The sequence below is a fragment of the Lissotriton vulgaris genome, chromosome 4_1 (genome assembly GCF_964263255.1).
Source record: "Lissotriton vulgaris chromosome 4_1, aLisVul1.2, whole genome shotgun sequence".
NCBI lineage: Eukaryota > Metazoa > Chordata > Amphibia > Caudata > Salamandridae > Lissotriton > Lissotriton vulgaris.
In genome coordinates, this window is record NC_141691.1 from 237264873 (window position 1) to 237289039 (window position 24167).

General features: G+C 41.4%; 1 protein-coding gene across 1 annotated transcript in view; it reads left to right on the forward strand.

The window, feature by feature from the left end:
- The window catches only part of NRK (Nik related kinase), an 895726-nt gene that overhangs the window by 502855 nt on the left and 368704 nt on the right, over positions 1-24167 (forward strand). Inside the window, exons 12-13 of the mRNA XM_086918574.1 lie at positions 7245-7452; positions 14928-15092. Coding sequence (XP_086774700.1) covers positions 7245-7452; positions 14928-15092 — 373 coding nt within the window. The remainder of the gene's footprint in view (positions 1-7244; positions 7453-14927; positions 15093-24167) is intronic.

Below are 24167 nucleotides of genomic sequence, written 5' to 3' on the forward strand. Positions count from 1 at the left end.
ACGCAGCAAACGAGGGGGTCAGTAGAAATGACTGAAACAACCCAAACAGTGGTGAACCTTTCAGACAGGGTCCTAACTGAAACTGAATCAAAAGTTTTAGAATTAGGTCTCACGTTTTGTCCTACCCCTAACTTTGACTATGTCCAAATGAGAATTGATCTTTATCTTTTTATTAGAAAGGTCAAACTCATGAAGCTGCATATATTACACCCACAAAAAAACGACAATTTTTCTGAATCAACAGAACATTTTGATGAATTGAAAGGAACGGACTTAGAAATGATACAATTCCTCAATGAGAATAATGGGGAACTATCATTCTCTGCGATGAATGTGACACAAATGCTGGAAGAATCAGGCATTCATCAACGTAGCTGTAAGAGCAATCTTAAGAAAAAATCTAAAATTATTCCCAGAACACCCTATGATGCAATTGACACTTTCCAAGAACTTATCATAGAGGATTTCAAACAACTTCAATCACAGAAATTCAAGGACTCAGAAAGAAATTTATCTAAAAAACAATGGGAAGCTATAAAAACATTGAAGGACGATGATTCCATAATCATAAAACCAAGTGATAAAGGAGGAAACGTAGTGATACTTAACAAAATGCAATATGAGGATGAAGCCATGTCACAACTTAATACAAAGGAACACTACCTTCCAATTAATAGGCAGAAATATCTGGAAAGCATCTCCAACTTTGAAATCTTAATTACCAAATGGAGAGACGAAGGAACATTGGACCAGGAAGATTGGTGTTTTTTGAAGTGTGATCATCCTGAACTAGCTACATTCTATCATTTGCCTAAAATTCATAAAAGTAAGACATGGCCTCCAGGAAGACTCATCGTCTCCTCCAAAAACAGTCTATTGGAAAACACTTCAATTTTTATTGACCATTTTATTCAACCCATGGTGAAAGATTTGAATTCATATCTCCGCGACACCAAAGACTTTCTGTGTCTTATTGAAGGGATTACCTGGGAACCAGATATGCTCCTAATTACATTAGACATTACCAGTCTATACACTTCGATTGATCATGAAAAGGGACTCTTTGCAATGAAATCTTTTTTGGACACAAGACCTCTGAAATTTCGGAAGCATAATGAAATGTTGTTGGAATTGGCGAGATTCTGTTTATTTAATAACATCTTCATCTTTTCAGGACAGATATATGTGCAACAACAGGGGACTGCGATGGGCACGTGCTTCGCCCCCAGCTACGCGAACCTTTTTGTAGGCTGGTGGGAGAAGCACGTGGCCTGGGCGGGTACCAATGAGAGGTGGACAGAAAACATCGCTCTTTGGACGCGTTACATAGATGATCTTTTCATTTTGTGGCGTGGTCCGAAGAGCGATGCTGAGCAATTTGTGAAGGCTCTTAATCAAAATGAGCTTAATTTAAAATTCACGGCTTGCATCAGCGACACAGAGGTGATCTATCTTGACTTAAGGGTATTTATTGACGATAACAAAATCCAAACGTCTTTACACAGAAAAGCAACAGCAGGGAATACAATTCTCCATGCTGGAAGCTGTCACCCCAAGAAAGTAATAAGTAACATCCCTGTAGGAGAGTTTCTAAGAATCAAACGAAATTGGTCCACCTCATCTGGGTTTGAGTCAGCAATTTCTCAGGCCAAAAAAAGATTTAGTCAAAGAGGATATAGCCCAGGTCTGATTCAAAAAGCAGAAGCTAGATGTAACGAAACAGAGAGATGTCTTTTATTGACAGAGAAAGTTAAGCAAACTGATCAAAAAATCAGAATGATAACGAACTACACAGAGAAATCTTCTGAAATTCACACCATCCTCAATAAGAACTGGAAGGTCATTAAATCTGACAATGTGGTGGGAAAACAGTTACCAGAATACCCTCTAATTACATTCAGAAAAGGGAACTCCATAGGAGATCATCTAGTTAACAGTCATTACCAACAGAAAAAGAAAAAAGCTTCAGGAATAGCTGGATTTTTTCCTTGCATGAAATGTAAGGCCTGCAGATTCAGCCACAAAGTGAAAGATTATTCTGTTCCAGGAAAAAAGGCTAAGGTGGCAATTACAAAACTAATGAACTGTAATTCAGATCATACCGTATATTGCCTGAGTTGTCCCTGTAATAAGCAATATATAGGGAGTACAATTAAACCAACTAAAAATAGAATCCTGGAACATTTACGAGCTATCAATAATAAAGACCATAACTTTCCGGTAGCCCGGCACTTTGAGGAGAAACATAACAGCAACAGCAGTCTCCTGAAATTTTTCTGTCTAGATCAGATCACCAAATCAGAAAGAGGGGGTGACAATATAAGAAAACTCCGCACACTCGAGTCCAGATACATTATCAAATTGCAAACTAAAACACCTATGGGACTCAACAATGAGGAAGAGATGTGGGTACATGTAGGCTAAATTGTGGCAATATTGATTCGAAATGAAGATCACTCTGGATTATTTTTGATTTTTTAGTTTTCTCTCTTTTTTTCGCTGTATTTTTAGTCTATTCCGTTACGTTTTGCCAACACTAATGGTATACTGTTGATTATAAAATAATCTTTTTCAATAACAGTCCATGCACCTATGCTATGTAATGAATTTGCTGTGAATAAGCCCATTCAGAGCTCAATTGTGGGGACAACGGCCATTCTTATCAATTGTCAGCCTAGATGTGTATGTCGATGCATTTTAATTTACATATACATCGAACAGCACTCAAGTATTTTCAAATACATATGCTTGATTTTCAATGAATTTTTTGTGATGTGCTCATAAAATTGTATTCCATTCGGGTTGACAGCAAGCCATGTAATTTGGTCTTAGTAATGTGGTGAATTAACCATTACGAGAGGGCCGACAAAAAACTAGTCCTTCTTTAATTGCTTTGAATATAATGAACCCTCTCTAGGTCTATGAAAGTAACTTTTTTTCTTTTTTTCATTTATTTAAACACTGTGATTCTAAGTGCACATTGACACTGACGAAGGCGGCAACGCTGAAACGCGTCTGTCAATTTTTGCTGTATGAATGGCTGAATAAATTCTAACTTTTCGCTACGAAACTACATGTGGCTCAGGAGTGCACTCTTCTTTCCAAACGTTTCCCGTGGATGTAGAAACGAGAGTTGTGCAAATGTATAATAAACCACCTACCTGGCTCCCCGCTGTGTCCCTCCGATTCTTCCTTCGGTTTGAATCCTGTGTGGCATATTTTGCGCGCCGGCCTGAGACGCGCTGGAGGGACCCGCCTCACGAAGTGGAAAGAGTAAACAAGGGCACCTTGTGGCAGATACTTTTTCCAGGGTACTGGAATACTCTAACCCACCGCACCCGCATCTGAACAGTGCCGCTGCAGCTGCAGTCTGTGAACTTTCACGGAGGAACCAAAGGCCACTGTTTCTGAGGTTCCAGACCTGCCCACATGTGGATACTTTGCGATTGAGGCGTCCTGGGGACCCAGCAGGTGATTTTGACTCTGCAACGCAGCTGGCCAGAACACAGCACCACGTTCCTGATTTTTCCCTGGATCCCAAAGATGGACACTGTGACACGAGAAGAGCGCCTCATCCAGCATGCAGTGAGAGGTGCATGCTGGGATCTGTAGTCTGCCGACGCAGCTACAGCATTCTGTGAGACTCTAATCCTGCCCCCAGGGACAACCACCAATGGTAGAACAAGTGGGTGTTGATTAGCTGTGTACTGGCGCGAAGCTGTGATGTTGGCAAGCATTTGAGAAAGTCACTTATGACGAAACGCGTCATGCTGAAGCTGTTTGAGAAATAAACCACCTACCTGGCTCCCCGCTGTGTCCCTCCGATTCTTACTTCGGTTTGAATCCTGTGTGGCATATATATATATATATATATATATATTCTCGAACTCCGTGATATCGTCAGGCAGCCCACTGGTAACGCCAGCCCCAAACAACACAGACCTGAACTCCAGTGCAGTTTTATTTATTCAAATGCGTGCTAGTCGCCATAACTTTTCGGCTCTGAACGAGCCTTGTTCACATGACCTATATATATATATATATATATATATATATATATATATATATATATATATATATACAGAAACCCTCAAACCACTTCCTGAGATCTCCCAACGGCAGTCAGGCGAGGAAAGAGACACAGACCTCCGAGGTTTTCAAGTGGGCAGTGATTTTATTAAGTGACCCAACACAACGCGTTTCAAGCCCGTAAGCCCTTGATCAAGTCACAGATTGATTACACCATCATCTATATATATATATATGCAAAAAAGAAGGAGAGAACTCTGGGGTAGTTCTCAAGTTTAGGTGGAAAGCAGCTCCTGTTAGAGCACTCTCAACACCAGCGACACTCTACATTTGCTCACCACAAACGTCTGTTTTTTTATCTAAGTCTTTAAGCATAGGATTAGCAAAGAGCCATCCATCCATGTCGAGATAGAAAAGGACAAAGCCTTTTGCCATTTCTACAGCAAAGGCTTTAAGCATAGAACTAGCACTGTGCTGTCCTTGCCGAGCTTTAAAATGACAAAAGGCATTTATCACTCCAGGCACAGTATTACAGCTTTGCATTGGTGAAAAACCAACTCAAGCCAACCTGAAATGAGTAAAAGCAACCCCTGACACAGTGTTTCGCTCTAATTATGGCTCTTCAGAGAGGTATAACTTTGTCCAGACAGAAGGGAGCACCCAATATAAGTCAAAACAAAACCCTTTCAGGCATAGAGTGACGCATAAATTATGCAAAAAAAGAGAGAACTCTGGGTAGTTCTCAAGTTTAGGTGGAAAGCAGCTCCTGTTAGAGCACTCTCAACACCAGCGACACTCTACATCTGCTCACCTCACATGTCTGTTTTTCTATCAAAGTCTTTAAGCATAGGATTAGCAAAGTGCCATCCACGCCAAGATAGAGAAGGACAAAGTCTTGTGCCATTTCTACAGCAAAGTCTTTAAGCATAGAACTAGCACAGTGCTGTCCTATATATATATATATATATATACCACTGGGAACTCATAGTTAGGACCATGTTTCCATAGGAAATGCATTTTTTGTGTTGCTAATAACTTTGGCTTCGTTTGACGAATCTCCTCAAAACTCTTAGGGTGATCTGTCAAGCTTGGTTCAGAAGAAGGGGGTGTCCCTAAACATATTTTTTTCAATAAATACTTTATACACATCTGCTCTCCAGAACGCTGAACAAATTTGCACTAAATTTGGCAGAAATCTAGATCTTGGACTGGAAAAAGTGTTTTTTGTAATTTGGTGTAATCCATTCTGAATTTTTTAATAAATGAATGCTCAAAAACTTTGCGTATTTAGGGTCACAGAGCCTCCATGGATACATCAGACCTCCAGTTGAGATCTGATTGGCTGCCACCACATCAACAAGAAGGTGGTGGTGGCCATCTTAAAAAAAGCAACAAAAAAACATATGTGGGCAGGGTAGGGATACCCTGGCCCCCTGACCTGGTGGTGGGGTCCCAGAGGTCAAGGCCAGGCCTTGTGGCCAACCGCACACTGCACATGGCCACAGGCCGTGTGCAGTCTGCGGTTAGCTGCATGTGGGGGGTTGGCCGCAGGGAGGCCAACCCTCACCGTGCACAATCGAAGGCTCTGTGCAGCATGAGGTTAGCTACCTTTGAGGAGCTGGCCAGTGGGCCTGGCTACACTGTGGCCAACCTCGCCATGTAGAACCGAATGCCTGGGGTTGGCTGCATTACGGGGGTTGGCCACAGGTGAATTTCTGTGTCTTTTAGAGTTTAAAATGCTACATTGTTACTAAACATTTCACCTAACCAGCCATTACTTTAACCTTGACTTTTTTTGGTGAAAAAAAATATATACAAACAGAATGGTCCCATGCGGTGCACACTTCCAGATCTGTGCATGCATTGGAGATAGACCTGTCTCTGTGTATCTGTGTTATGTAATTAAACAATAGAAACGCTGCACTCCAAGGAATCCTTGCTCCTCCACAGTCACTTTGTTTCATAAGCTCTTGCTCCACACCAACACATTTCAACAAACAGTTTTATGAGTCCTTCCTTCATTTCTATTGATATACAGTGGCCCAATTTAACCATTATGATGCATTCTGGGAATTGCAGTTTCAAATGATTACACAAAATGGTGAAATTAACATTCAAATGCCCGTCTTAAAACAAGAGCCTCATGCCGAAGGTGTTCACTGGCGGAGAACTCAGCTGTGCTGCAAGAATGTGCACAATGCAGATCACATCAATGTGCATAGCTCTGAGGTTTACTACTTTTGTCACAAAATATCCTTTTGTTTCTGTACAGTTCACTTGTTACAATAATAATCTAGCTCAGTGAGCTATGAACTGCCATCAAAGAGCTGCATGCAAACTACATGATACAGGTTACAAAGTTATGTTTTTTCAGTCTTTCATTATCATAATGCTGCTAAAAAGGGTTTATTTGGGCAGAAGTGAATTCTTATTAGTAAATGTAACCCTAACCACTGTGTTATGTTTTGAATCCCAAGTTTGTGCTTCTCCAGCCCACGCACTCTTAAAAAATGCCTACACCGGGTAGTGCCCTTGGTCGTATGTTACATTTCCTATACACTGACTTACACATATATTATTCATTGTCTTTATGTGTGTTTCATGTAAAGTACTCCAACACCATAAACTGGTATAAGAAGCGCTACAAAACAAATGAAATACATGAGAAAAGGGCTATGGAGAGATGAGGGGCGGGGGACTTCATATCAAAACTATACTTGAGGAAGGCTCCTATGCTGAAATTCAGATCATGTATTACATCTGGCTTTCAGCAATGCCAGTTGAGGATGTGGGTGGAGCCAATAGAGTGAGTGGGTGGAGCTGGGGAAAGTGGGTGTTGGCCTTGGACAAACATTTGAGCACCTGGACTTCATATTTTACAAATTAAGCACTGGTGCATTTGATTCCCAATTCAGTCATTCTCAACATAAATAACCTACATACTACTTGTCAACCGCTATTCATGCCTTTAATTCAGAATTATTTGACTCATTTCCATGCCTGGGAGAATTGCAACCCTCAACAGAGAATTGAAGGTAAAATCTCCCCAAACTGTGTAATTGTTAGAGTTCTCATTGAGAAGTAACTGCGAACCTCGGGGTGTTGTTCTTGGACCATACTGGAGTTTGGTGATCTGCCCTCAAATGTGTGGTAGAAAGAAAGACATGTGATGGCTATTCTGGTTTCTTATTCTTACTTACATTTCACCCTTGCAGCTCTATTGTTAATCTTCCCGGTGAATCAACCCTTCGCCGGGAGTTTTTACGACTGCAGCAGGAAAATAAAAATCGCTCTGAGCCCCACCGTCAACAACAGCTTCAACAGCAGCAACTGAGAGACCAGGAGAAGTACAAGAAACAGTTGTTGGCGGAGCGGCAGAAGAGGATTGAACAGCAGAAGGAGCAGAGGAAAAGGCTAGAAGATGTAAGAATGTGGCCTTAAACTTTCCATTATTGTGATGGTAATTAAACATGATATCAAGACATTTTTAACAAAGTCATACATTTTTAAGATTCTGAAGCCCTTATTCAGACATCACCTCTCTTGTCTAAGTCCAAGCGATGACAGAACCCAGGATTCTGTAGAGCCAAGGTTACCATGGTAATGCTTAGAGTTTCCTCTCAGGGGGTGTGCAAGTGAACCCTCCCCCTTCCAAACCCCCACCCACCACCACACAAGAACACACAAAAGGGAAATCCTGAGAATTCCCTGGCCAATCCTGCGCATGTATCACATGATGGATTAGCCTTATCTGGTATTGGCTGAACTACCACTTATTACTTATCACTACACCATAGTAAAAATAGGGTTAGAAATACTATTGTGAATGTGCATAATAATTAAATGTGACAAATTTCACAGCTCACTATTTCTGAAAAAAAGTGATTTTGTGTAGAAATGTACTAACGTTTCTAAATCTTACTTTGCAAATTGCTAATATTTGCTATTTATCAATTTTCCAAAACTCAGATGATTTTAAACAATTTGCAATTTAAGTAAAAGGGTGCACTTTATAATACATGAGCCAGTCAATAGTTAAAATATATCTTTTTTTCTTGTATGTACGTTGGCTGATTCCAGGTGCTAAACATGAGACAGAGAAAATTACATTGTCATTAAAAATCTACTTTCTGCTGGGAATTTCTACTTTGCCCATTGAAATTATTAATACTCCTACGTAGAGGTATTAACCCCTACCATGCGGGGCTAATTCCCCCGCAGTGTAGGGGGGCGCGAGCAGTGGTGCGGTGCTTGTGACGAGCCCAGCTCGTCATGCTGCACAGTGGAGCTGTGCTCATGACGAACTGAGCTCGTCACGACTCTGCCCACTCCCATGGAACACACGCACAGGCGGGGAATTAGCCCCGTGTGGGCTGTCTGCGTCATGAGGCACAGCTCAACTGTGCCTCATGACGAGCTGAGCTCGTCATAAGCACGCAAGGTGTTAACATTCTCTCAATAAAATATCAATATATAAAAATATTGTAGAGTACATTTAGGGCCAAATGCATCAAAGTCCGGTTTTGCGCTTCCTTATTTGCGATTTTTAGGGAATCGCAAATAAGGAATCGCAAAACGGGATGCATGATTTAAATCGCATAATTTTTATGATTCGGTAAAAATCGCAATTTTTACCAAATCACAAATATTATGCGAATTCTAATTTGCGATTTCGCAATTCCCATTGATTCCTATGGGCCAAAAGGTCCATAGGAATCAATGGGAAGGCATTGACATTTTGCGAATTTAAATTAGCGATTCGCAAAATGTTAATACATTCCATGGCTGCAGGGGGGGTCCAAAGGACCCCCCCCCCTGCACCCCTGAAATGCATTTTAAGTGCATGTTACACACACACATGTCCTAAGGACATGTGTGTCTGTAACATGACAGTGTTTTAAAATGCCATTTTGAGCATTTTAATACATTTTCGCAAATTACCACCAGGTTCACCCTCGTGGTAATTTGCACCCCCTAATTGCGAATTCGCAATTTTAAAAGTAATCATGCATTGCTTTTAAGGAATCGCAAATTTGCAATTCCTTAAAAGCAATCGCATTTTTGGAATTCGCTAAAAATAGCGATTTTTCCAAAAATGTTTGATGCATCCCAAAAACCTATTTAGGAATCGCAAACAGCTGAATTTACCGATTTGCACCGTTTGCACTTCCTAAATAGGTTGATGCATGTGGCCCTTAGAGTACAAAAATATCGGGAAGCTAAATTGTGCTTAATTTGTAAAAGAATAAGAGCTGGTGCATACATTTGACTCAGAAGCCACCATTGTATTATTTGTATTATTGCCTTACATCTATTTGTACTGTTAGCTTTACTGACTTTCCTGTTTGACTAGGATCATGTACCCTCTCTTTGTAAAGCGCTCTGATATCTGCAAAGATCTTGTTCGCGCTATATAAAACTTTCAAAATAAATAAATAAATAAATAAATTGCCGAATATTAGAGCTGAATAACAAGGTTGTCTAGTTCTTATTTCACCTCATGCCTCTTTCATCCACCACTATACTCTCTCTGCCACCCATCTCACACTTTTAGGTTCCTTCATATCACTGATCTCTCCCTTTGCCACTGGTTTCCCGTCTTTGTCTTCTCCTTTCTTACCTCTTTTGCTGCCTTTCTCTCAGTGTCTGATGATGAAAAATACAACTCACAGTCCGCAAGCAAGGAGGCACAGTGTGCCCCATCTGCAACCACCAGCACAAATTAAGCACTGGGTTTACTTTAAATTAATCTATGGATATGCACCTTGACGATATATACCTTCAAGCTAAGAACAGTACATCGATTTCTACCTACATATGCTTTTCTTCTTGATATTTTGGAGCTCAATATTCAGACTATAATATTTTGGTATATGGATATTTTGTCCATGGTATTCTGACCTACAACCATGGGACTCCTCTGACTCTTTGGTTTAGTCTCGGCTTGTTAACAAGCAACATTTATTTAATGAGCTGCGAGTTATAGTGGTCATATGTCTGATTGCCAAAGTAAAATTTTAAATACCTGAATGCAAAAAACCCTGTATGAAAATTCAGGTTTGTTTAAAGTGTTACATATGCAGAGCCACACAGTCTTCTGTTCTAGATAGAGTATGCTTGCACAGGGACAGCTGCTATGGTGTATCCTGTACATACAACATCACAGCATAAGGTGCATTTGCAGGGAGATTGGGTGTTCATAGGTTTAGATAACCTATTGGTACCACGTCATCAATATTAGATTTTACGCCTTTGGCATTAAAGGTTCTAAGAACATGACCAAGTACTTATGTTGTAGGGGAGCTCTTTTGTGAAGTGTGAGGTAGGATTATTTTCTGGTTTGCCCCTTCACCAGCAAAACATCTGGACTTAATAGCCAGACCATGGACCTGATTCAAAAAGGTATCTTATGCTTTACACTTTGGACAACGTTTACTACTTTTGGTATTCACAAACTGTGAGTGTAAACACAAACGTGTAAGTTACATATCTCCACACCCAGAGTAATGCAATTTACTTACTCTTATATGGATAGGTGACGTCCTTTCCTACTAAACCCCTCCCCGATACTCACTAAATATCGCTTACTCCTCCCTAAATCTATGCCCTTTAGGACTAAGTCTGTTCCCTTTTTCACCCACTCCTAGTGTCCCTTCCACATTTACTACTAAAATCTATACTTATGTGTGTGGAGACTCTGCTGTCGGGTCAGAGAACTCTGCACACGTAAGTACTGCCACTTTGTACTGTGTTGTGTCATAAACGTACTACAAAGTGCAGTCTGTTTATCAGGCACTAACATTTTTTGTTATTATTCACGATTTTAGTATATATTTTTTATTTTACACAAAAACCTACCTAGTAATTCCAATGATATGTCAGGAGGTGCCTAACATGGTGAACAGAGGGCCAGATTCACAAAGGTACAGCTTTGAGTAATTTACACTTTTGAGTATGTTTACTATTTTTTGACAAGTCCTAAAATCAAAGTATAAAGTTACTCATTAGTGTAAGAGTACATTGCATGTGTAAATTGCTCAAAATTGTAGGTCACCTATGTGAATAGCCTCTGTCGTTTATGAATAGCCCCGGGTATACATGGAAGTTACACTTTTGGATTCTGTTTTAACTGAGACTTGGTGCATAGCCAAACAGTAGTAAACTTACTCAAAAGTGCAATTACTCAAAGCGTAGGTTGCCTTTCTGAATCAGGCTCCTAGAAACCATTCACATTTGTATTAGTCCATCGCTAGGTCATAGGTTTTGCATATTTATTAAGCCTCTGAATGTACTTTATTTGTCACACTTTATTTACCAAGGCATTGATATTCTTTGCACATGGTTGCAGAAGAGAAATCAGGAGGGCTGAGGTAATTGAGCTCTGGAATTAAATGACGAAACTATTTATTCACTTCTCACACATTTCACCATGAAAAAATAATGCATTTGTATTTTTCTGCAATTTTCAATTAACTATTTTGATTTGCTTTAGTATCTGTTCTAGAAGTGACACCAGAGAAAGAAGGCAAGTGCAATCTGCCAATGTCACTCGGTAGAGTGGAACTAGGTGGGGATGGGTAAGGTTCCTACAGTGGGAGTACTGTGAGTCTAGAAATGTAGCAGCAGATTTTCAAAATATATAAACGTATTTGAAAAACAAACGCGAAAATAAACCCTTTTACTTTGCAAGTGTAGTTCCACATTGGATATACGTGTTCAGTAGCGGCCCGTGGTGGGCGTACTGCCGGGCGCTGCTGTGGGGCGGCAGAGGGGCAGGGTGGGGGGTAGTAAACTCCGGAATGCGGCAGCACAGAGGTAAGTCCACAAAAAAATAAACAAAACGAATTTCGTTGCGCGTGCTGCATCGCCAAATGTGATGCAGCGCACGCAACAAAATTTGTTTTATTTATTTGTTTGTGTACTTACCTCTGTGCAGCCGTATTCCGCAGTTTCCTACCCACCACCCTGCCCCTCCCCCCGCCCCACATCAGCGCCCGGCAGCACTCCCACCACGGGCCGCTATGGTGTGTAATTTATTCTTCCGCGTGGCCACCTCTAAACTGTGCAATGATTATTTTTTTGTTTCTTGCTCCCTTAGATTCTGGTCTATTAATAATGTCTACCTAGCCACCTGTTTCCAGGAGCTAGACTCTGGTGGCTGGGCACACTTGCAACGTGCTACCATATTTAAACCCTATTAATTAAGATTCAATATTTATCTGCTTTACATTAGCAGCCATCGTGTATTGAATTTAATCAGAGTGTAATTAGTGGTATCATATATGGCAGATATAAAATGATTATATTTACAAATCAAAATTCGCTACTTTTTTAACATGTATAAAACAAATCAATTCAGATTAGAGAATATGTATTTATGTTGTAAATTTACAAGTATTTTCTATTAATGGGAAAATCATTCTGGAGAACTAAGTAAAATCGGATAATGTTAGCATCCTACTGTACCCGAAGATACCCTTAGCTTTATTGCAGGATATAGCAGTTCTTACTAAATGGTGTTAAACCTATCAGCATTAGGGTGGTCTTCCCCCCAAACTTTTTACTGCAACTCCTCCATTTTGCTAAACTTATTTTTGTTGGCCTTATGACTCTGTGCTCTTTACCACTGCTAACCAGTGATAAAGTGCTTGTGTCACTCCCCTAATACATGGTTGAATTGGCTTTTACTCAATTGGCATATTTAATTTACTTGCAAGTCCCTTGTCGAGTATTATACCATATATCCAGGGCTTGTACATTAAATGCTATCAATGGGTCTGCTGCACATATTTTGCAACCTACTTAAGTAGGTCTTAAAACTTGTCACAGAACTGCCACTGCAGTCTCGATGAAATTTTAAACTGCCATGTCGACTTGCCATTAAAAACCCCTTGTCAAGCCTTTTTTCACATGTAACTCACCCTTAAGGTAGGCCCCAGGTAGGCCATAGGGCCGGGGCTGTGTGATTAAAAGGTTGGATATGTACTTTAAGGTAGGCCCCTAGGCAGCCCATAGGGCAGAGGGGATGTGTAATTAAAAGACTGGACATGTACCTGTAAGTTTTTCATGTCCTGGTAGTTAAAAACTCCTGAATTCGTTTTTCACTACTGTGAGGTCTATACCTCTTATAGGATAAAATTGGGGATTAACTATTATATTTAAAAAGCTGTAATTTCTAATTGGGAGCAGGTAGCTATATCATGTTTGGTGCCTTGGTATTTAGAATTGTAATGAAGGACCCTATTTAATGATAAAGCCGAGTTTTTAATACATTTTTTTAAATGCCACCTTTCGAAAGTTGGCTTTTTTCTGCCCTTAGCCCTTTTAGTCCTGTAGCCTGTCTTGGGTCAATGTAACTGACAATTAAACTTTGTGACTTTCTCCCAGACAGTCACACAATAGAGGGATTTGGTATGCACTGAAGGGCCCTCTGCTGGCCCTTCAGGGCATACCTGGATGAGGATGAGGGGGTGGAACAAAGCCTAGCCACATTTGCAACTAAATAGGGAGTGTTCTGCCGCCACAAAAAGGACCTCACACCTACCCAGTGTCACTGTAGTCAGCTTGTAGCCATGGCAGATGAGTCAGGAATTTCCATGTACTTCAAAGCCACAGTATAGAAGCTTCTCCCACCTACTAGTGGAAGGGCACAGTTGTATAAAAGGGGACCTCAGACACTAACACTTCAGTATACTTCTGGGTCTGTGGGTACTCTGCCATGAAGAAAGACTGCTGTGCTGCTGAAAGGACTGCCACTCTACTGGACTGCTGACCTGCAGCTGCCTGGCAGAATTGCTGCCTTTCTGTCCTGCTGCCCTCTTGCCTGGGAAAGAAGGACTGGACTTGCAACTTGGAAAAGGACCACCAGAGTGTTTTCAAAGGGCTACTTTGCTGGTCTTCTTGATCTGAACCTAAGGGACATACAAGTCTCCTGTTTAACTTGAAGCCACACCTGAACCCTGCATGAGCGATTCCTGACCTTCCAAGTGGTTCTGAAGGTGCCTAGATATCCAAAATCCAAAAGCAAGAATTTAAATAATTTTGGCTAAGTATTGCTATGAGAACAAGGAGGAAACCAGGACCAACTGGCTTGCCTATCTGCCTGAGGTGTATTGCCAGTCAGATTGACTTTGCAGCTTCTCCCATGTGTTCCTCTCCTTAGCAGCAAATCCGTTTCAGTGGTTCTTCACCAAAGGGGTATCTGGTCTAGGGGAACCGTCTTAGGCTACAGTCCTCTGACTCATCCCACTGAAGATGTTTGACTTCCATTTCAGAGACTAAGTCAGAACGTAGCGATCTTCACTGTGGCTATGACCCAAAGATATCTGATGAAAACGCTCCCTCCTTGGATATCTCCTGCAGGCTTGCCCTGCTGAACTTTACCTTCTCAGAAAATGTTTCTCTGAAATGTTTTTAAGTCTGAAGGTGAGCACTGATCGGGCCCAATCCAATTCTAGTATCCAAACAATGCGCCATCATGGTCAGCCATACTTTTTCACTTTGACTCAGTCTTGCATGACTAGATGTTCGCAGTTGGCACTTTGATCTTTTAGGTCCTGGTTTTTACTTAAACAAAATCTTTAAAAATCATAACTTTAGTCCTCCTGATTGGATTTTTGTTGTTTTGGTGTCACACACTTTATTAAAATCTGCTCTATTATTCTAAATTGGTTTGGAATGTTCTTGTCTTGTGTTTTACAATATCATCGCTGTTGGTGTGCTGCATACATACTTTACACATTGCCTCTAAGTTGAGCCTGAGTGTTTTTTCGTACCAAGCTACCCATGGATGAGCACAGGTTGATTTAGTGACTTTTTTCACAATGGTAAACCAAATCATTTAACACAAAGAGCTCCTATTTATTGCCTGTATTTTTATTATCTGTTTTCTCCCAAAGCATCAAAGAAGGGAACTGGAGATACGAAAGCTGCAGGAATGCGACCATAGGTGGCCAGAGGTGAAGGACATTTATACAAGAGAGGTGAATGGCAATGAAGAAAACACACTCATTGATGATAATAGATGTAGGATGGAGGAACAGAAACAGAATGACCGCAAACAGGTACTTAGTTTGATATCTTAATAGGCAAATTGTTTTGAGTAATGACTTTTCTTTAATAAACAAAAGTTAGTACTTTGTACTAGAAATGTTGTGCTTTGCTACCCGTTTATCTTAATCTCACATTACTCAAAGCATTTTCACACTCTTTCTCAAAAGTTATATTTTTGATTATTGCTGTGTTTTAAGATCCAAAAATCATTCAAGAAAATGTGGGACCAACTTGCTAAATATTTATTCTTAATCTGTGCATATTTAGTTTGGGGAGAAAGCTTATTAAGTGTGGCTGCATTCATAAAGCATTTGAGGGGTGATTAGGATGTCAGTGAGTTTCCTCCGACGGACATCCATGCGGTTTCAGGACCGACCAACCTCGAGTGAATGGCCCAAAACCGCAATTACAATGCGACTGCACATGATGCGGTTGCAGACTCCCATTTCCCTATGGGAGGTTGTGCAGTGGTCCGAAATCAGCCGCAGCACAAGCTCCAATAGAGAAATGGGAGTCACAGTAAATCCCTGCACCACCTGGAAGGCACCTCACGGGCCCCCGTCGGCCACCAACCGGAGGCCGTGGTAGAAAGGGACCCTGCTAGGGGTCCTGAAAGTCACTTTCCAATAGGCTTGCCATGTCGGAATACCTGACATGGAAAACTTGTTGGAAACTGACATCACAATTGCGATGGCTGAAACACTTTCCGTAAGCGATTATGTTTTGGTTTCCAGTGGGCCGATGGGCTCCTTCAGCCCATTGGAAACAAGCCATAATGACCAGCCGGTTTGAATTCAGACAGCCGTAATCGTAATACGGCAGTCGGAAGTCAAACCAAGGATGTCGGTCGGAAGGCCTCCTACCTGTGGTCAGAAACTTTCAGACCGACATCCTAATTTGGGCATCCCTTAACAAACACCAATTCATCTGTACACACACAGTGAGACAAGTTATAATAGTTGGAGATGGGTCAGATCTATAAATTTGAGCAGTGCCGTGCTAGGCACATCTCCTATTCACAGATTGTTGCCTCAGAATCTGCACTCTTCCTGGTCTCCCCCCTTCACCTGAGTACTGACTTAGTTTAAGGGAAGCTGCAATGCAAGCAGGGAACACATATATTAGCTGCCTGCTTTGCACACTCCTGTACATCAATGTACATGCAGGCCATGAATGTCAGTATACAGAATTTTTTAGTGATCCTAAATTAAGGTAAGAAATGAAATCCTTAACATTAAGAGTGAGCAAAAAAATTTGGGCAAACTATGTGCAATTTCCTTGCTATTTTCTTACTTGCAGGGTCAAATCAGTGCTACTCTGCAAGTTGCTTTGAGGAGAACTGTGCTGGACTGAGCAGTGTATTTTCCTTAATGATAATTGTTTTAATGTAAATGAATTGCCAAGAGCCCCTGACAGCGCTCTTGAAGGCAACTTCCCAACCATGGAACCCTGTATGCAGTGCCTGTCTCCTCATGGCAGCCTACTAGGCAAACTTCACTGACTGGCCCCCTTGCTAGCAATCTTGATTTGATGCACTGGCACTGGTTAATGAATTGTCTGGTCCCTGACAATGTTAGACCTCACAAGAGTTCCCATTCCATGTGTTTCTCACTATGTGGAACAATGAATTTTTGTGCTGCGGAGTATTCTGTCTGCTTGCTACCCTTTCAAATTTGGTACAGGTGGATGAGACACCAGTGGAAATAGGTGGAATTGCCTGACATTTTGTGTCAATTAACCACAGATTAAAACAAGCATTGGCAAAGTCAATTGGTCTGGTCTTGGCTGCCAGCATGTTGTCAACTCTTTTTTGCTTTGTCATGGTTTTTGCTAAACTTTACTGTTCAGAAAGCTGCAGGGCCCTTGTTAAATCTAAACGCAAATAGTGTTTTTCAGTCTCAAAAAAGTGCACATTACCATGGTTCACACGGCACTGAAGGAACTACGCTGTTTGTGGATGTGCTCGTTGCAAAAGCGCAGCATGCTGTAACTCATAATAAAGTCAGTCAATGGCTGAAGTGGTATAACATTGCCCCTTGATGGCTGCTGGAGTGGGTGGGAGAAAAATGTGAATGACATAAACAATAACTAATGGATTAACTCTGGTTTAAAACCTCTATAGGTAACTATAATATACACACATTCAGTAAAAGAAAAAGGTCTTGTCTCACACAGATATAAAAATGTAATCGGTCTGGCATTGGCTGCTAGCTACCTCTTTGAGAAAGAAGGCAAGAAAAAGGGTAAGTTAGGCAGACAAAGAAGAAAGGGAGAAAGGCAAAAAGGAAGGATGGGAGTCAGGAAAGCACTAAAGGAAGAAAGGAAGGCAAAAACAAAAAAAACAAGAAAAGAAGCAACAAAGACAAACAGAAGGGAAAAAAGACAAGAAGACAAGAAGAAAAGAAAGAGTGAATTAAAGCAAGCAGAAAGAAAGGTAGAAATTAAGAAGGCAAAAAGAAGGAAAAGAAAAAGGAAAGAAAGAAAAAAGATAAGGCAAAAAAGAATGGAATAAAGTAAGAAAAGGGACAGTAGGCAAAAAAGAAAGAAGGAAAAGGAAAGAAGGCGAAACAAAGCACACAAAAAATGTAGGGAAAAAAAAGTAAAAAAGGCAAGAAGGAAAGGAAAAGTAAAAGACAAAAATTTAAGAAAGAAAAAATAAGGTATAATAGAAATAAAGCATGTAAGAAAGCAAGCAAAAAGAAAGAAAATAAGGAGGATAGAATGCAACAAGAAAGAAAGAAAAAAGAAAGATCAAAAAGGTAACAAAGGCAAGAAAGATGCAAAACCGGAAAGAAACAATGTAAGAATGAAAGAAAAAAGAAAGAAGGCAAAAAAGAAGAAAGAAAAGAGGAAGTGAGCAAGCAAGAATGAAAGAATGAAATAAGACAAAAGAGAAAGAAAAAGTGAAAAGAAAGAAAGTAGGAAAGAAAGAAATGAAGGAAAGGAAAGGAAATAGGGACGAAGGAAACAAAAAAGGGAATGAGAGTCACAGTATAAAATGTTGGCTCGAAACCCAAATTACACTCCACCTATGCTTACATAAAAGTGTTAAAAGTGTGTTGCAAATGAAATATAATAAAGTTTGTTTTTCTTCCTTGGCAAAGTATATTCAATAAACGAAGTGCAGGAACACAACATGGTATACCGTGAAATAGCAGCAGTCCACTTCAAACAGAATTTACAACTGCACTGGAAGGAGACGGGAACTGATGAAGCTGGAATGTGCCCTGTGCTCACTTCAAATGCGTCCTTTGATCACATCAGGGAACACAGGCACTAAAGGGAGCTACCTTTTGTGCAGATGCCTACCTTGTGTAAGAGCAAAATACAGTCACTCAAAGAGACTTTAACCTGAGGCTTAAGTAGGCTGACCCATTTCCCCGCCCTGTATGCTGTAGTGGGAGAAAGCAAAATTGGAATGACTCAACACCAGACCAATGGGCTAAGAGAGGTGGCTGAAAGCCCCATTAAGTAAGTATATAAGACATATTATTTAGTAAAATCAAAAGATTTTTGCTAACCTCAAACCTAAAAAACAATATGCCCCTACTTAATATTTGACTGGATGAGCTTTCTTGCTTTCTTCACAAAACATGTTATTCCCTGTTGTGGCTTGATGCCGGCAAAGTAGGCCTTAGATTCTGTATGTGAAATATAACACATGTGACATGATAATCAGTGCAGCCATTTTGACGTAGATATGCCCTGGCATGAAATCAAAATAATGCTCTAACACTGCGAGGTGTAAAATATTAATAGCTAAAATACTGTTCGATAATTGTAGAAGTGCAAATGACTCTACCAAACTACATATATATTGACTAGTTATTGTATTGCTAAGTATTGATTTATTATTCCCAATCCAAAACTAATTATTTTTGAATTAGTGTGCCACTATGCAGGCTGTCAGGCTGCACTACCATTCTCCATATATGGGCCCAACTATAGTAAATTCTGAAGTGATGAGGATTGCATGTTACTTGGTTCTCAATATTGACCTTTCAACCTGCAGAATATCAATGGGGTGATCCGTCAAGCGGGGGCTGAGAAAAAGTGGGGGTCACAAAAAGTGCATTTCCTATTTTGATTCCCATAGGAATTTTGAACACAACTACAACCTGAACCGCTGGACGGAATTACACAAAGTTTGGCAGAAAGGTAGACTTTGTTGTACAGATCACACTTTTTGTTATTTGGTGTAAATATGTTCTGTAGTTGTCGAGAAAATAAAGAAAATCCAAATTTAGGTATCTAGGAACGCATATCCTCCGACGGTCCGACAGTCCCCGTGCTGATATCTGATTGGCTGCCAACACTTCAACCAAGAAGTGATGACAGCCATCTTGGGATTCACCAGAGCAAAAATCAAATTTTTGTACATTTTGGTGACAAAATCACAATAGGGTCGTGAATCTGCTGCAGACATTTTAAAAACCTAGAGTGGGATCCTGTACTTGTTTTCCAAAAAGGCCCCACATGGACCAGGTCCTGGGGGCATGCATCTGCCTAGGTGACACCTTTGATACAACTATGCTGATCCTGGGTGAAACACCATAGAGTGTCCTTTTTATGTGGGCATTATGTCTTCCTGTGTAGCATCTGCGGCATTTCTGGATGGACCACTTTAGCTTTTAGTGTTAAAGTATGCGCATTTTGTGAGCTATAATTTGTTGAATAGCTGCTGCACCACTCCAAAATGCAAGGGAGTAGCCAAACAACTAAAATACCCCACCCACTTTGAACCAAGCTTTGAAGTAACCAAGATTGCGACCCACCCTAGAAGAGCTCCCTTCTCTCTTCAATCCAAATATCTATCCATGCATCCTTTCATCCTTCCTTCATCTTTCAACCATTGATTATTTCATCCATCATTCAGCCTTTCACCATTCCATCCTTCCATCCATTCATCCATCAATCCTTTCACCCATATTTCCACCCTTCCATCCACCCTTTCAACCATGTAGCTGCTAAATCGGCGATACCCCTAGCTAGTTGAACCCTGTATATTTTTTTTAGCTTATGATTATCTACTTTTCCTGGGAGCTGCATATCTTTGAGTTGGACCTATGCCATTTCTGGGGGGAGATTTTATAGTCTAGAATCTCCTCGATTATTCTCAGGTGTCATGCCTACCTTGGTGGAACCTGTACCACCAATAAGTAGATCTCACAGATTGTTCATATTAGCATCTTCTGCATCCTCTTGGGCAGCAAATGTATCACCTGGGTGGACAATCTGGAACAACTATTCAATTCTCTTTGGTGATGCCTTTTGAGGCATGTGGGACTTGTTGCAGAAACCTCACTCCTGATTGAAACACTTACACCAAAGTACAAAATCCTCTAGAATCTTCATGTGTCAAGGGTCCCCAATGTGCACAAACATCACAGAGGTGTTACTTATTAATGGTCCCTTGCCAATTGACACATAGGTGTCTTAGTTGTCACAGATCAAACAAGGGCTTTTTCAGAAGAGGCTTAATGATCTATTGATCATATCAATCAATCAGATACTTGTAAAGCGCGCTACTTACCCGTGAGGGTACCAAGGCGCTTAGGGGAGGGGGGGGGGAGGGTGCTGCTAATGCTCGAAGAACCAGGTATAAAGGAGCCTTCTGAAGGTGAGTAGGTCTTGTTGGGTCTGCCGTATGTGGGTGGGGAGGGTGTTCCCGTTCTTGGCGGTGAGGTAGGAGAAGGATCTGCCGCCGGAGGTCATCCATTGGATGCGGGGGACAGCGGAGAGGGCGAGGCTGGCGGAGCGGAGCTGGCGGGTGGGGGTGTGGAAGCTGACTCTGCTGTTTAGGTAGGCTGGTCTGGCGTTGTGGAGTGCTTTGTGTGCGTGGTTGAGGAGCTTGAAGGTGATCCTCTTGTCGACGGGCAGCCAGTGTAGGTCTCTCAGGTGGGGGGTGATGTGGTTGCAGCGGGGGACGTTGACAATCAGTCGGGCAGAGGCGTTTTGGATGCGCTGTAGTGGTCGTAGGTGTTTGGCTGGGATTCCTGCATAGAGTGCGTTGCCGTAGTCCAGTCTACTGCTGACGAGGGCCTGTGTCACCGTTCTTCTTGTTTCAGTCGGGATCCACTTGTAGATCTTGCGGAGCATGCGGAGGGAGTTGTAGCAGGAGGAGGAGACGGCGTTGACCTGCTTAGACATGGAGAGGGAGGAGTCGAGGATGAAACCTAGGTTGTGTGCGTTGTCGGTGGGTGTTGGTGCTGTTCCCAGTGTGGTCTGCCATCATCATACATGTGTGATACCTAAGGGGGGAGGAATTTAGGATAGTTTGTACTGTGGCACTCACTGTGGGAAATTAGGTAAGTTACCTGGAGGTGGCCAGTGATTACGGGTCATCTATGATTCCTGGTTCCATGCCATGAGACAAAATTCTCCATCATACCAATATGGCACAACATGAAGTCTGAAGTGAGCAATAATGGATTTGACAACATTATACATCTGTATCGTTGTGTAGCATTTGAATGGCTTTTCTGCTGTAGGATAGACAAAACACTTGAATGTATCGCCTCCTCCTTCATCATTGAGTAACACATCTGGTGGCCCTTGCAACCTGGCATCCCCACTCCAGCTCTCACAGCAGCAATTTTTAAAGTTAGATTGGACACCAAACTCATCCTGTAATCCCTGATTAACAGTGTTATCAGATTTTCTTCCTTTAATGGAGAATCTTAAGCAGAATCTTTCCTTTCCTGGGCTTTCGCTTTCACCTTATGCTGACCAATTTGGACTATACACATGACCTTCCTCTTTGTACATCTGAGCATCTACTTTGGTCAATAGGAAAATGGAAAACCCAGCGGCTAGACATCTCCTGCAGTTGCAAGCATGGGACCCAGGTTAAGTGCATATACTAGCATTTTGCATCACCCATCCTGCACAACATGGATGGGGACAGTCTTCTAGTTGAAAATAAATATGCGTATACGCAAATCCTCAGCTCAAGAATTCACTTAGAATCAGATAAGATATCTACATGACCATCTAGCCTCATAGATTAAAAAATACCTGTTTTAATTTATCTGAGGCACACATTACAATATGGTCATATGTACTCTACACACCAGAGAAACAAATTACTTTGTTTTCCCAGGGTCCATGGCAAAGACTTTACTGATAAAACAGGCAATATTCAAGGAGACTTGCAAAAACCCTTCGCTGTGTTGATGCTTACTGTGCCATGTTTTGAGCACCTTTTTGATCCCCACTAACATCACTTGCACACACACATTTGGCTCACTGGTCATTGCTGCAAAAGCACACAACACCATTGTCCGCATCACCATAGAGATAATATGTGAAGAAAATGTACAGGTTCTCAGCACCTTTTCCTTCCAACATCCCCGCTTTTTGTCCGACGCGGGCCCAAAAAAGTAAAGGTTGCAGCCTTGCTACGTCTCCTATGAACGCCTGCCCATGTCAAGCATAAGGGGAGTGAGGGGAGCGTACTTTGGCAGCATCACTAGTTTCCTAAGGAATTTGTGTTCTGATCTACAAAGGTCTTTGGTCTTCTCAAATCCCCACAGCTCGGCCACGTACAACTCTGCACTCACAGCCTTTGCTTCGTAGACCTGAAGGGCTGGCGCAACCGGTCTACTATGCGAAAGGCGATGTTCCTTCCCAAGTGATCTCGTTACCCTTTTGTGGTTCATTAACATATTCGCATGGTAGTTTTTCCAAGACATGTTATCTGCGAGATGTATACCCAGATAATCAAGGGTGCAAACTCTTTCAAGAGGTTTCCCTTTGAGCAAAAGACTGCCTCGAAAAGACATTGGGGTCTTAACGGCCATAAATTTAATTTTAGTTGTATTGATCACCAGCCCTCTTGCTTCGCATTAACTTTGGAACCTGTTCAAAAGACGTTCTAACCCCATTGGGGTCTTGGACACCAACAAGGTGTCCTCTCCGAACAAGTGGGTAGATGCTGCTACGCTCCCCAGACTTGTGTCTGCAGGTTCTTCTTGCAAAAAATGTACTACTCCGTTTACATAAAGTGAGAATAGACTTGGGGCCAGCAGGCAGCCCTGAAGTACTCCCCTATTTACCGGGATATGATCCGTCAGCTGTTCTGCGTCCCCCATCTGACCTGCTCTGCGAATATTTAAAAAATCTACATTTTACCATTTTACTTTACATGGGAAGTTAGATCTTTTCTAAATTCAATTAAGGCCATCCCTCGTCCATACTATGTCCTGTGTGATGCAGTTGCACTGTTCCCTCAAATAAATTGGAGGATATTAACTTGACATTTTGCCTCCATTTTTTAAATCCAGTGCGTTTTAGAATGTTCAGTTTTGCATTTTACTTCTTTATTTATGTACACTTTATCAATTTGTTAAAAATATTTTATTTCTGAAAAGTTCTAAACAGTTGTGGACCCTCTCAGTGGGCGTCGCAGGCCAACAGTGGTCCCCAAACCACAGGTTAAGAACCGCTGATGGCCTAAGGCATAAACAATATTTAAATAATTTTTCAAGAGAGAGAATTTTTTTATTTAATGCAAAACAATGTGAACCATCACCTGGAATGTGGATTAAGTATTTAATAATGGATAATGGACATAGTGATTGAAGATTTGTAAATCGACTATGGCAATAAAAAAGGTTTGGTTCCCAACATAAGGTTTTCTGGGAATTGTTGGCATAAATGCACATCACAAATATGATATTGCTTTGTGAATATTCTCCGAAAAAGCGATTATGTTGTCTGAACAGAACAGCAATAGTTTCTGAAAGTGCTTTTGCCTCATAGCGCAGAGCGGAATCTGACAGAAAATGAAACGTCTCTTGATCTGACATGGATGTCTGTCAGATTTGTTGAGTCAGGAATGATGTGTCCTCCGAGGAATTTGTGAAACGCACTGAAATGATCACACACCACATAACGGAATGAGACAGAGTATCACAAGGTCCAGTGTGTGGGTCGCTGTTTTGGCGCCAGGCTCAGGGTCTGGCAAGCTTGTCTCCGTTGCAGTGTAGCCTCATACACTTGTGACCCTGGCCTGTGTGTCCTGCGCCCTGTTGACTTGTCACTGCTGCCTGAATGTCGAGCAGGAGCTAGATAAAGGGTTCTTG